This window comes from Osmerus eperlanus, chromosome 27 (assembly GCF_963692335.1).
Source record: "Osmerus eperlanus chromosome 27, fOsmEpe2.1, whole genome shotgun sequence".
Taxonomy (NCBI): Eukaryota; Metazoa; Chordata; class Actinopteri; order Osmeriformes; family Osmeridae; genus Osmerus; species Osmerus eperlanus.
In genome coordinates, this window is record NC_085044.1 from 423,249 (window position 1) to 437,372 (window position 14,124).

The window sequence follows — 14,124 nt, forward strand, 5'->3', positions numbered from 1 at the left end:
GATTGAGATATAACAGACAAAACTGCTTCTTCAGTTCCTGAGGTAGAAATCTCCAGCTCCTCATTTACATTCACTGCAAAAACAACTATTAAAATGGCATACCCTGCCCTTGGCAACATCTGATAAACTCAGACTGTTCTGGTTGGCCTTTGTAAAACTGACATGCTCTGTAACGTCTGTAATTTCCGCGCTGTGTTAAAACCACCTGAGTGTGATGTTCACCGGGCTCACCCCCATTCCGTCTGGCCCACAGTTCTATTCCAGTCTATTCTACAGCAGTCAATCACTGTGTATGGAGGATGTGTTTCTGGATGAAGCTGTGCGTGTAGGGAGTTCTGCTGTGATGCCTTCAACATCCCCCTCGCCTGTATCTGATGCAGACAGCTGCTAATCTATTAAGTGGCGCCTCAACAAATAGGGATTATAGAAGGCTAATTATACTGTGAACGGCATGCTAACAGCACCATGAAGCTAGTGGAAATTGTGGCCTATACTTGGGGTTAGATTACATTTCAGATTGTCTGAGACGATGTATAGTAGTCATTTCATACAGGCAGGGAGTTTTGATCTTCAGTCAAATGCTCTAACCACTGAGCTGCCCCCTGTGCTTCCACAGCCACAGGATCAAGTCAAGAACGTCATTTTGAATCTCTGTCACACAGCGAGGAGAGAAGGCACGAAACCAAGCTGTATCAAAATGTGGATGTTGTTGTTGTCACCTGCGTATTCTGGGTCGACATGAGGAGGGTAGAAGCGGAAGCTGATGAAGAAGGGGATGGGCACTCCGAAACGGAACCACTCCACCACGTAGGGCTGTCCGTTCAGAGGCTGGGCCACATCACAGCCCAGGACCACGTTGTCTCCGGCGCGCGACGTCACAAACTGGGGCTGCGCCTGCACACCGTGGGCACCTGAGGCGGGACAGGACGGTTACACACTAACACATATATATCAACACAGCTCATTTCAAAGTGTTGATTTTACTTGTTGACTGTGAATTAAGACAGGAGACTTCTGACAGAAGCTAAAGCAGAACCTCTCGCTGGCCTGTCTTCCCAGGCTAGCCTATTTTAGCAGATATTGATCATCTGCTAATTCATGCATGGCTTGCCTTTACAACCGGAAACCCAACGTGCTAGCATTTTACCAGTCAATACTGATGATCCAGTCGTTCCTGCTCACCCGCTGTCTAACAGAGATGTCACTGGGTGTCCCTCAGTGGTGATGACCCACTGACAGCCACTGTCACTACAAAGGGAATTCATCTGAGCACTCTACATCTGTATTGACGGGGCACGCTTCAATGGATTCATGTCACTAGGGTGCCATTTGGGGTTCTCTGTCCAGTATCGGGATCTCTATAGTAAAGAGCAGTAAGGGCTAGCCTACACACATGGCACTCAGCAGTAAGGGCTAGCCTACAAACATGGCACTCAGCAGTAAGGGCTAGCCTACACACATGGCACAAAATCAACCTTTTTGTCCACCGTCCAAATGGCTAGTGAATGTTTAAAATTTACCAGACATTCAATAGATTTCCATTGTATATTTGTTACAGAGAGTGGCCTGATTTCATGAGTAACCCCACTGGGAGCTTTCAAGTGTGTTGTGAGCCATTGATCCCAAACAGCATGAAAAGCTGTGTTCACCTTGGCTTGGGGTCAAAATTAAATAACTTGATTCAATTAAATACCAGACTTTGCACAAAACACTGGATGATTAGATAATCATCTAATTAAGCTTATTTAGCCTAAATCCACAAGTCAGACGAAAGCAAACAAGCTTCACGGCTGAGAACCAGAGAGGAAAATGTATTTCCAACGGCACTGTGACACACCTAGCCTAGCACATACACCTAGCCTAGCACATACACCTAGCCTAGCACATACACCTAGCCTAGCACATACACCTAGCCTAGCACATGCACCTAGCCTAGCACATACACCTAGCCTAGCACATACACCTAGCCTAGCACATACACCTAGCCTAGCACATACACCTAGCCTAGCACATACACCTAGCCTAGCACATGCACCTGGCCTAGCACATACACCTAGCCTAGCACATACACCTAGCCTAGCACATGCACCTAGCCTAGCACATACACCTAGCCTAGCACATGCACCTGGCCTAGCACATACACCTAGCCTAGCACATACACCTAGCCTAGCACATACACCTAGCCTAGCACATACACCTAGCCTAGCACATGCACCTAGCCTAGCACATGCACCTGGCCTAGCACATACACCTAGCCTAGCACATACACCTAGCCTAGCACATGCACCTAGCCTAGCACATACACCTAGCCTAGCACATACACCTAGCCTAGCACATGCACCTGGCCTAGCACATACACCTAGCCTAGCACATGCACCTGGCCTAGCACATACACCTAGCCTAGCACATACACCTAGCCTAGCACATACACCTAGCCTAGCACATACACCTAACATGGCTCATACACCTAGCCTAGCACATACACCTAGCCTAGCACATACACCTAGCCTAGCACATGCACCTGGCCTAGCACATACACCTAGCCTAGCACATACACCTAGCCTAGAGCATACACCTAACATGGCTCATACACCTAGCCTAGAGCATACACCTGAGCACAGCCTCTCTCAGCACACAGCGTCAGAGATGTCGTTATGCCACTACATACATAATGTTATTTAAAAAAAAATAGAATATAAGTATGCAATGGCATAACGACATCTCTGACGTTGATAACAAACCAAACCGTTTAAAAATCGGTTGAAGATTGAGCAAGCTATGGTCATTTAAAAAGTACATGTAGCATCAACACAATGTTATGGGTGAACGAGTTGACTGTAGCAAGATGGCCGCCACGTGCGGACGTTCTAGACTCCGCCGTAAGACATCTAGTCTTTATATATATCTATGGTTCCACAGGCCAGCATCACTGCTCTGGTGCTGGGTGTTCCACAGGCCAGCATCACTGCTCTGGTGCTGGGTGTTCCACAGGCCAGCATCACTGCTGCTTCACACAACCACAGGTCCAAACACAGAGACCCTAGTCTGTAAAGTGTAACCGTGACGTCGAACCAACACACTGCTGCGGGCTGTCTACCAGTGGCTCAGAAGGTGGAACCTTTATAACTGTTTGATGATAAGTAACGGATGCTTAATGTGAGACTAATCGTTTACACAATGGTCGTATATTTAATATTTTATAATGAATTCCAATAAACATCACCTGAGAGTATTATTTCCAACTTATAGTCAAGGTATATTTTAGGGGTTTACTGAGGAATGAACTCATCAAGGTTTAGGGTTATTACTACCCTGCTGGTGGTCGCTGTATTTCACGGGGAACCCAACAGTCCCTGTAACGACAGCTCAAGAGGTCTGCGGCTCAAGGATACGCCTGCGCTCTGCTGGTCACGCTCCTTGATAGAGCCGTAATAGAGAGTCTGTCTCCACTCCATGAAGGTCAGGGTGAGGGAGAGAGAGATGCAGGCTGGAGGGAGAGATGCAGGCTGGGGGGAGAGAGATGCAGGCTGGGGGGAGAGATGCAGGCTGGAGGGAGAGATGCATGCTGGAGGGGGAGAGAGAGTTGCAGGCTCGAGGGAGAGATGCAGGCTGGAGAGAGAGATGCAGGCTGGAGAGAGAGATGCAGGCTGGAGAGAGAGAGATGCAGGCTGGGGGGAGAGAGAGATGCAGGCTGGAGAGAGAGAAGCAGGCTGGAGGGAGAGAGAGATGCAGGCTGGGGGGAGAGAGAGATGCAGGCTGGGGGGAGAGAGAGATGCAGGCTGGAGAGAGAGAAGCAGGCTGGAGAGAGAGAAGCAGGCTGGAGGGAGAGAGAGATGCAGGCTGGGGGGAGAGAGAGATGCAGGCTGGGGGGAGAGAGAGATGCAGGCTGGAGAGAGAGAAGCAGGCTGGAGGGAGAGAGAGATGCAGGCTGGGGGGAGAGAGAGATGCAGGCTGGGGGGAGAGAGAGATGCAGGCTGGGGGGAGAGAGAGATGCAGGCTGGAGAGAGAGAAGCAGGCTGGAGGGAAAGAGAGATGCAGGCTGGAGAGAGAGATGCAGGCTGGGGAGGCTGAACAGACCCAGTGACCTGCAGCCTGACTCACTAACCCCTCTCCTCCCCTCTCCATCACCGCCAATCACCCGTGCAAACCCAGTCGATGTGTCCTGATGGTGTCGTGTGCCAGCCTGACTGACACCTTGCAGATGCTTCCTCAGCCAACTCTCTCCCCCACCAGCCAGGACAGAGGACCTGCTAACCTCACAACTGCACAGATAAAGCCATTCTCTGAAATGAGATGATATAACATGATTGGATCTATGGGGGACGAAGGACACAGGTCCCATATAGTCTGTAGGATGTTGACCGTGTCCAATCCTCTTAGTGTGGCAAGGAGGAAGCTAACCCTATCTCTTATCGCTCTCTAACTGGACACTGTGAAGGCTCGCGGCAACAACTCTTCTTTACTAAGGCCCTGGCTGTAGAAGATAGTGATGAGATTACGGAGAGAGGTGGTTGTATTTTTCTAAAATAATGTATTTTATACATTAAAGTGTATAACATTGTATGTATGGAAGGTTGTGGTTGAAAGTTGTGTTGCCAAAACAATAGCAAGCTTCCCCATAGCAAGCTTCACCTGTGTAACACAGTAACTAACCCCTAAACCATAGTGAAGTGACCAGTTCCTATGTATTAACTATAGTGCTGTTACTCTAGGTATTGCTATGTAGTGTGTGTACATGGTAGTTAATGTAAATTGTTGCCCATGTTTGCAACACAATGTTGAAATCAAAACAATAAATGTAGCCATGTAAATGTATTATAAGTCATACATTTTCAACAGAACTGAGGTGTTTGGCTACAATATGTGTAGTGCAATATTTAGCAGATCCCACCTAAAGAGCTGGTAAAGGGGTACAGCTTCTCAATTCAGCATGGTGGTGGGAATTCTTAGCTACTGTTAAACAAACACAAAAAGCAGCACTGGTCCTCTCATCGTACAGTACAGCCATCCAAAGGTTTCTGTTTCCTTTGAGGTAATACATCTCTCTATTTATACCTGACAGTTATTCCCTGCTCAGCTCCTTCTACCTGTCTACCGGGTGACCCCAATACACAGTCTGACGGTGCATTCTGCACAGCGTAAAACACCCTCCTCTGGAAACACCAAACGCTCTTTGTGCAGTGGAATATCCACAAAAGATTTATTCTCTTTCCTCTCCCTCTCTGCTCTCTCAACATCACGATCTGCATGCACTCTCTCCCTCTCTGTCTCCCTCTGTCTCCCTCTCTGTCTCCCTCTCTGTCTCTCTCTCTGTCCCCCTCTCCAGACTACTTGTCCCCCAGATAACTCAGAGCCCTGTGAGGTCTGTCCTGGTTGGTTCACAGGGACATCTCCCGTGTGACAGACAGGCTCATATGTCCACCAGCCGAGCCACTCTGCTGCAAGGAGGGAGTGTGTCCAGAGAGACGCGCTGCTATCAGTACTGCCAGAGCATGCAGACTGTGTATAAACTATGCAAGATATTGCAGCAGTATCATGTTTGGCTCACTTGCATTCACATGACACTGCTTGAGCAACTGAAAAGGTATATGTCCGACAGTCAGCATAGGAATGATAAGGAGGGCAAAGATCTAAGTAAGGAGTCCAGGTTAGATACTTGGATGGAGGCGGGGGAGGAGAGAGGGGAGGATGGAGGCAGGGGAGGAGAGAGGGGAGGATGGAGGTAGGGGAGGAGAGAGGGGAGGAGAGAGGGGAGGATGGAGGCAGGGGAGGAGAGAGGGGAGGAGAGAGGGGAGGATGGAGGCAGGGGAGGAGAGAGGAGAGGAGAGAGGGGAGGATGGAGGCAGGGGAGGAGAGAGGGGAGGAGAGAGGGGAGGATGGAGGCAGGGGAGGAGAGAGGGGAGGATGGAAGCAGGGGAGGATGGAGGCAGGGGAGGATGGAGGCAGGGGAGGATGGAGGCAGGGGAGGAGAGAGGGGAGGATGGAGGCAGGGGAGGATGGAGGCAGGAGAGGATGAGGCAGGGGAGGATGGAGGCAGGGGAGGATGGAGGCAGGGCTTGAAATTAATGGCGTAAATAAACTTTTTTTCATATAATAATTTTTTTAATCTAGAACTTTAAAAACACACCTCGGGCTAAACTGCCACACAGTCAACAGCAGAACAGGACTTTACTGCTGGAGGTGTCACAGTCAACAGCAGAACAGGACTTTACTGCTGGAGGTGTCACAGCAGACTTGGGCAGGTTCTGTCAGCATGATCTCTCTGATGTGTGCTAACGAGGTCAGCTGTGGAGCTGTGGCCACTCCCAAAATGCCAAATCACCCTCGACAACCATTGATATTCTGGGCAGCATAGCGCCTGTTCTGTATTCCCCTCTGCAGCGGGGTGTGTGGGGGGGGGGGACTTTAAGGTGACTGAGTGTGACAAAAGAGGAGACACGAGAACACAACACTCTCAGAGTGAAGATCCAGCACCAGACTACACTAACCTCACACTGAGGGTACACACCTGGACACACACACATACACTGAGGGTACACACCTGGACACACACTCAGGGTACACACCTGGACACACACACACACACTGAGGGTACACACCTGGACACACACACTGAGGGTACACACCTGGACACACACACACACACACACTGAGGGTACACACCTGGACACACACACACACTGAGGGTACACACCTGGACACACACACTGAGGGTACACACCTGGACACACACATACACTGAGAGGGTACACACCTGGACACACACACACACTGAGGGTACACACCTGGACACACACACACACTGAGAAGATACACACCTGGAGACACACACTTTGAGAGGGTACACAGGAAGTTGCAAGGTGAGGAAGTCCTTTTCCTGCTGAGACTTGGCTGATGGCCCTACCAGAGGACGCTGAGGTACACACACAGGGCAAGAACACACATTGCTTGTAACACAGCCTCTAACACAGCCTCTAACACAGCCTCTAACACAGCCTCTAACACTGCCTATAACACTGACTCTTAACACTGCCATCTGCACTGAGACCCAAAACCACTCTCAGGTTTGTTTCCACATCATTACAGCAAAATGAACAGTGTTCTGTCTTTCAGATGAACACTTTGTGGTCAAAATGAGACAGCAGGAATGAACATGCAGTGGGAGGACTTCTGTGTTGCAACACACTGATCTTCCCACCCCCCTAAAGCTGTATGGAGCAGCATAATGCCAGGGGTCCACGACACTGACGTCTACGTATGGGCCATCTTCACAGATGTTCATCATTGTCTCCAGCTAAGAGACGCCCTGGGAAGCAGTTTAACTGCTGGCTCCATTCAACATGGAGGATGGAGTCATCAGAACAGGGACACACTAGTGTCTGATGTCTGACATTGGTCAGAACACCAGACACATTACTGCTACTTAATGGAACTATACTTTGGATAAACAAAGTTCTTTGTATTCATCTCCAACTAAATGTTGCTGTTTTTTTAAATGATCTTACAGCTTTGGTCCATAATTCACAGAAAAAGGAGATGGACACAAGGTCATATTCTCCTGTTTTACAGTCAGAAACAGAACTGCACATTCAGCAGGAGCACCACGTGATCCTAAACTGGTCTGATCTGCGCTCCATTATCTGCCCACGCCTCCTCTTCTTATTCAGATGACCTCGAGGTATGTGAGAAGCACACCCTTACAGTATGAGCTATTACACTGTACCATTCTGAGAAGAGAAAACACACACATCTCTGCTAGCAGCCAACCAGTCTGAGGGTGAGAGAGAGCAAGCTGTAGGAAGAGCAGCTCAGCGCAGACAGGAAGCTGCTCTTTGAAGTGCTGAGAGCAGGGAAATGGAATCTGGGCCACGTCAGGAGATGAGATGCTGTTTCCTTGTTCAACATCTTCCAGAGAGGAGCTGAAACACCAGCTCATGTAATGAAGAGGGAGACAACAGCTATGCACTGATATTCAGTCCTCTGAGATATTAGACTAAATTACGTTTTAGAATTGTTTTTGTCAAACAAATCTTAAGAATGATTCAATCACAATGGAATGGATCTAAACCTTAATGCAGAACATCAGCATACTTACACACAATCAAACCTTAGAAATCTAAGAAACCAGATAATATCCACACAATTATTGTACTTTATACAGTACTAACCTTGGCATTTAGATGAATCCAAAGTACATTACACATGTTCAAATACGTCAGAATGTTCACACACGCCTTTACAAGCCACCAGAGCCGTAGAGAGAAAGGGTTTCTTCAACTGAGCGTCTAAGCTAGGTGCTAGCTAGCATGACATCTCTCAGTACTTTAAACTAACAACGTTAAATGTACTAGATGGTAGAAAATTAGCTTAGATGCTACAACTATTTTGCTACTGCCAGTCAACTGTGATAAGATTTAAAAAGATTAAACTTGGTGCAAATTTAACTTATTACCTTCGAGTGTTGTCATAAAGCTGTTTCTCAACGACGCGGCTGTTTTGTTTGGAACTTTTCTGTGGCCATATTAGAAAAAAACAGTCTCATTGAAGCCAATGGAGTTAGAGCTAGAGTTGGGCTATATGCACACGACAGTGATATGTATTTCCGGGGGAAAATAGGCCAGGTCTAGAACTTCTGATGAAGTTAGAAACATGACTTTTAATAACCAGAACAGTTTACCTGTAGTTATTTCTCTCTTTACCCTACACAGATTGTGAGGCTTCTCGCTTTTTTTCATCGACCGATAACAGGTCGCCCTCGCAGAGATCTCTCCCGTTTCCAGATTTTTGTTAGAAACTTGAGAAAGACATGTTACATTACATTATCCATAGGGAACAAATATCACAGACCAATTATTTATGTGTTAACATGAACGACTAGCAAGCAAGCATCGAGTACACACTGACCCCCCTATCCCTAACACACACACACACTGACCCCCCTATCCCTAACACACACACACACTGACCCCCTATCCCTAACACACACACACACTGACCCCCTATCCCTAACACACACACACACTGACCCCCTATCCCTCACACACACACACTGACCCCCTATCCCTAACACACACACACACTGACCCCCTATCCCTAACACACACACACACTGACCCCCTATCCCTAACACACACACACACTGACCCCCTATCCCTAACACACACACACACTGACCCCCTATCCCTAACACACACACACACTGACCCCCTATCCCTAACACACACACACACTGACCCCCTATCCCTAACACACACACACTGACCCCCCTATCCCTAACACACACACACACTGACCCCCCCTATCCCTAACACACACACACACTGACCCCACAGAGACCTGTCCCCTACAGAGTCCTGTCCTCCACAGAGACCTGTCCCCCACAGAGACCTGTCCCCCACAGAGTCCTGTCCTCCACAGAGTCCTGTCCTCCACAGAGTCCTGTCCTCCACAGAGACCTGTCCCCCACAGAGTCCTGTCCTCCACAGAGACCTGTCCTCCACAGAGTCCTGTCCTCCACAGAGTCCTGTCCTCCACAGAGACCTGTCCTCCACAGAGTCCTGTCCTCCACAGAGACCTGTCCTCCACAGAGTCCTGTCCTCCACAGAGTCCTGTCCTCCACAGAGTCCTGTCATCCACAGAGACCTGTCCTCCAAAGTCCTCAGAGCTGCTGGCTGTCAGTGAGGGGCACCATCACACACCTCACTGGGTGAACATGGAGGTTACAACCCAGGATGATGCTTCTACATGGATGACTACTAGACAATTATACTGACAGTAGAATAACAGCATTCCTTACCTATCATTTCCTGATACAAATTCAACTAGAATGATAGAATGACTGTACAGTAATAGGCAGATTGCTTATACGTGTACATCAAAAAGGATAATATACGTTAATGAACGCTATTTAAATCTTTCACATTTTCATATTTATTGCTGCAATTCTCCACTTCCACCTCATAGCACTCCACCTAGTGGACAAAGGCGGGGCTGCGGGGCTAATTAAGTCCACAGGTTAAGGTAATAATCGATTTTTTTTTATCAATATTGTTCTTTTTACAAACAACTGTTTTTTTTCCATGTGATCTAAGTGAAAGTACTATGCATATTTAAAGTCAACCTACAACCAGTATGCCTGGAAAAGAACACTTTACGGTTTGCATTGAAGAACGTGTCGTGTCTGTTCGAATTAGAAACCGTTTCATTTCACCTGGACTCAAATTGCTTATCATCTAACTATCACGTTGAAAGACATTAATAATAAATACATGTAATTCCACCTTAAACATTAGCTCTGTCGGCGCGTAATGATACAGATGCTGGAGAAGATATTATTGGTGACATCCCTAATATTTAAGTTTGTGGCCCAACAGTCTACAGGTGCTCGAACTGTTAATAATAAAAGAGTTATATAATAAAGTCTTCAAGTAAAACAAGCCAAAAAGTGTGTAGCTACATTTGGTCATAAAACTTGAACACAGCCAAATATTGCACTTCAACTCACCTTGAGCTGCCGTTCCTCGGGTGCTGAATACACTTGCTATCAAAGTGGCCACATACCAAATCATAGTACTATTGCCAACCAGAAATAAACCTCATCATATCTCAAAGTGCCCTTTTCAATAAACCTGTCATTGCCGAGCTCCCAGGACGAGAACGCTGCTGGTATCCTCTTTTTCATGCCCCGTACACTTTTCTCCGGCTCTTCCCTTCTTTCCCTCCCCTACTCTCCTCTCGCCGCCTCTCTCGCTGAGACAGAGCGCCTGCACCTCTCAACTGAAAGACGGCAGCGCTAGATAGCACGCGAAACCAAGCCTGACAATTTAGCTGCTGGGTCTGCCTCCGCACTCCTTTCATTGGCGGATGTGGGTGGATTAGGGGCGTGGATTGGTTTGATTCCCGTCGCTCTGATGAAAGTACCGCTCGAGCCCGGTTTCAAGGTGAGTTGGAGCGCAGATTGCACGGAGCCGCAGTATCATGCGCATTAACCTAAAGACGAGCTGGCGTCTTCCACGATTCACCTCTACTGAAGAAGCGCCCAAAATCAACCAACGGTTAGGATCCTAAAACATGTTCTAAACCGTATCCTGAATATCATGACACATTGCCTTGATACATGAAATTGTTAACTACATGAATAGATCGAAACCGGACTCAAGATCGGATCCTACAATACCTACTATACAGTGTTGTCACTAACAATAACTGTTGATAAATTAGAATAATAAATCATGTTCTGTCAGGAATTACTATATGTTTTCTATAATTACTGTCTCGATGGCAGTTAGCTTACACAAGTAGTGCTTTCAGCCAATTAATAACACTACCTTATGCGTCAGACCCAGGCCATTGAATTTCATGGTCACGATACATTGATGATTCATTTAGGGTTAGAAACACGTTGTCTTTTCTAGGCCGATCTACGTTTACCCACTTGCAAAGTTTTTTTTTCTTCCATGCAACAAATTTGTCATGGACACTGGGTTTTGGAATCCTACAGAAAATGTTGTAGCCTACTAAAAGTAGTGTTTAGTACATGTGGGAGGCGTGTAGGCAGCTCCCTCAATCAAGACACATCGTGCCACCTGCAGCTCCCTCAATCAAGACACATCGTGCCACCTGGGTATTAACCATTCCCTTCCAACGGGAACGCCGTGACATGACACAGAGGGCGTGACATGACACAGAGGGCGTGACATGACACAGAGGGCCTGCTATTCCAGGAAATTACACTTAGTTCAAATCGAAACGGTCTGTTATTTAACTGCAAACTTTTTTTTTTTTTTTAGCTAAACATGGCTTTTTTTCATCTTTATATTTGTGTAGCAGATATGGTACAATAGGCTCTACAACCACTTTAGCGTGTTTTTAATGGAAGCGTTGGTGGTTTGCCAGTGCTTCCTGCCCCGCAGTCTGCCAGCCACTCCTCGGATATTTCCTAGTAGGAAGCTCTCAGGTTGACTGTCTTCCTGCAGGGCGGCTTCCATGTTGTGAGCCTGGAGTTCTCTGGCATCAAAGTGCACTTTGCCAATAAAGTTTAATGCATGACAATATAATACATTTTATTACACTATTAAACTGCAGCCCGTTTTCATCTAAGTGACAAAACCAAATATTTACACAATCAATGTTAACATGCCATGATCCGAGATTTACGCAGGCATGCCATTAACCTGATTGATGCTGAGACAAACTCAACACTACATGGGACTGAAACCGTATAAGGTTGACTCATCGTGACTAATGATGTTAACGTAGTCCAAGCTACATATTTTAAAATGTCCTCTGCTTTAGTTTGAGTCCCACAGTTAATACAGCTGAGAGTCCTCTTTATCTATCTTATTATAGGGTTCCTCCGGTAGGAGGAAACCTATTGTTTTTGTTAGTATTCTTATTCTTATTCTTATTAGGGTTTCTCCGGTAGGAGGAAACCTATTGTTTTTGTTAGTATTCTTATTCTTATTAGGGTTTCTCCGGTAGGAGGAAACCTATTGTTTTTGTTAGTATTCTTATTCTTATTATTAGTAGGGTTCCTCCAGTAGGAGGAAACCTATTGTTTTTTGTAGTATTCTTATTATTCTTCTTCTTCTTATTTTTCTTCTTCTCCGCTAAATGGCTCAATAGCTCAAAAAGTCCTTGACCGGATTTTTTCAAATTTGGGCCAATGATACACCAGGTCACTCACTACTCCCAGACCGCTAATGGCCCATGTACGCCCATAGGTGGCGCTATAAAACACACCCAAAGTCTACGTGATTTCTTCAGCACCCCATTAGCCCAAAATGCCTGTAAATTGGTAGACATGCCTTATTACTCATGGGGAACCAAAAAGCCTTCCGCTCGGGGGGAATGTCCCTGTACTTACTGTAAGTCGCTCTGGATAAGAGCGTCTGCTAAATGTAAAAAATAATAAAAAAAAATAAAATAGCCTGACTTACTGAAATTGGCAAAACTAGCCTGGCTAACGTAGGTCGCTTTCTCAGGGCATATGACGAATGACACAGGCTCGCCTTGAAAAATCAGATATACTGGTTATCTTTAGCAGGCCCTTGTCTACAAAAAGCAGTCCTCCCTGACGTTTTTGGAGTAGAATTGAGTGAAATACAAAATTGTTTACACACTGCCAGTGGGCGAGCCGAGTCTGACTCTGAGGCTAACGTCAAAACAATGTACCTCCGGGACGCAGTATCACTCCAATCACAAATCACAAATTTGATACAACCTTCAAAACCCTTCTCCTCCTGAACCATAGATCCAATCGACTTGAAATTTGTTACAAATTTGTAGAATACATGTCTTTCTATAGGGTCAAATTGAATAAGGAATGCAATAAAACATGGCTGAAAGAAGTGTATTTATGTAAATGTACACATTGCCACAATATCTTTGTGTTAATAAATCCAATATAATTTTGACTTATGGTTTTTCAAACCTTTGTGCCTTCAAGATGACATCATTCTGAAGTACCATACGCAATTTCACCTTGATATGTCAATATATGATTGAATTCAATTGAATTGCTCCATAGCGCGCATGCTACAAATTCTCAGACTCATCCTGCCCCTTGACACGAGGGTGACCACCTGTCACGCTTTGCGTTGTGTCGCACAGCATTATCACCCCTTGCCCCACATGTCGCATATTGAAAATGCTGTGCGATACAGCGTAAAGCGGGACAGGTGGTCACCCTACTTGACACACGCGCGAGCTTGGCGCGAGACGCACACACATCCTTTCTGGAAATTGTGTGCTGAAGCCAAGCCCCCAAATCCGTGTACCCTTCGTTCTTTCATTTTTCTGTTTAAAAACGAAATCGGAAAAAACGAAAAACAAACTTGTTTTTTGTTTTTTTTCTGTTTTAAAACCAGAACAGAAAAACGGTGAAAAATAACAACAGAAATCACTATTTTTGTAGCGGTTTTTCTGTTTCAAAACCAAAAGGGGAAAGGGAAAACAGAAAATTAAGGCGTATAAATTAACTTAAAGTTTGGTTTTCCCCATGACCGCAATGCGGAAGTGGAACCTGTTCCGCCCAAATCCCCAAAGTCCAAAAATGAAAAAATTGGCATGTTTGGGGCCACCCACGTGGTTGCTGTAGATGGCTTCAGCAGCAGAATTGTGGCA

The 14,124-nt window shown here is 46.3% G+C and overlaps 1 protein-coding gene across 1 annotated transcript in view; it reads right to left on the bottom strand.

The window, feature by feature from the left end:
• igsf9bb (immunoglobulin superfamily, member 9Bb) overlaps positions 1-10,763 on the bottom strand; it is a 48,803-nt gene extending 38,040 nt beyond the window's left edge. The window contains exons 1-2 of the mRNA XM_062453869.1: positions 10,505-10,763; positions 720-911 (exon numbers count right to left, since the gene is read on the bottom strand). Of these exons, the coding sequence (XP_062309853.1) occupies positions 720-911; positions 10,505-10,568 (256 nt within the window). The 5' untranslated portion in view covers positions 10,569-10,763. The remainder of the gene's footprint in view (positions 1-719; positions 912-10,504) is intronic.
• Positions 10,764-14,124: the final 3,361 nt, after the last annotated feature.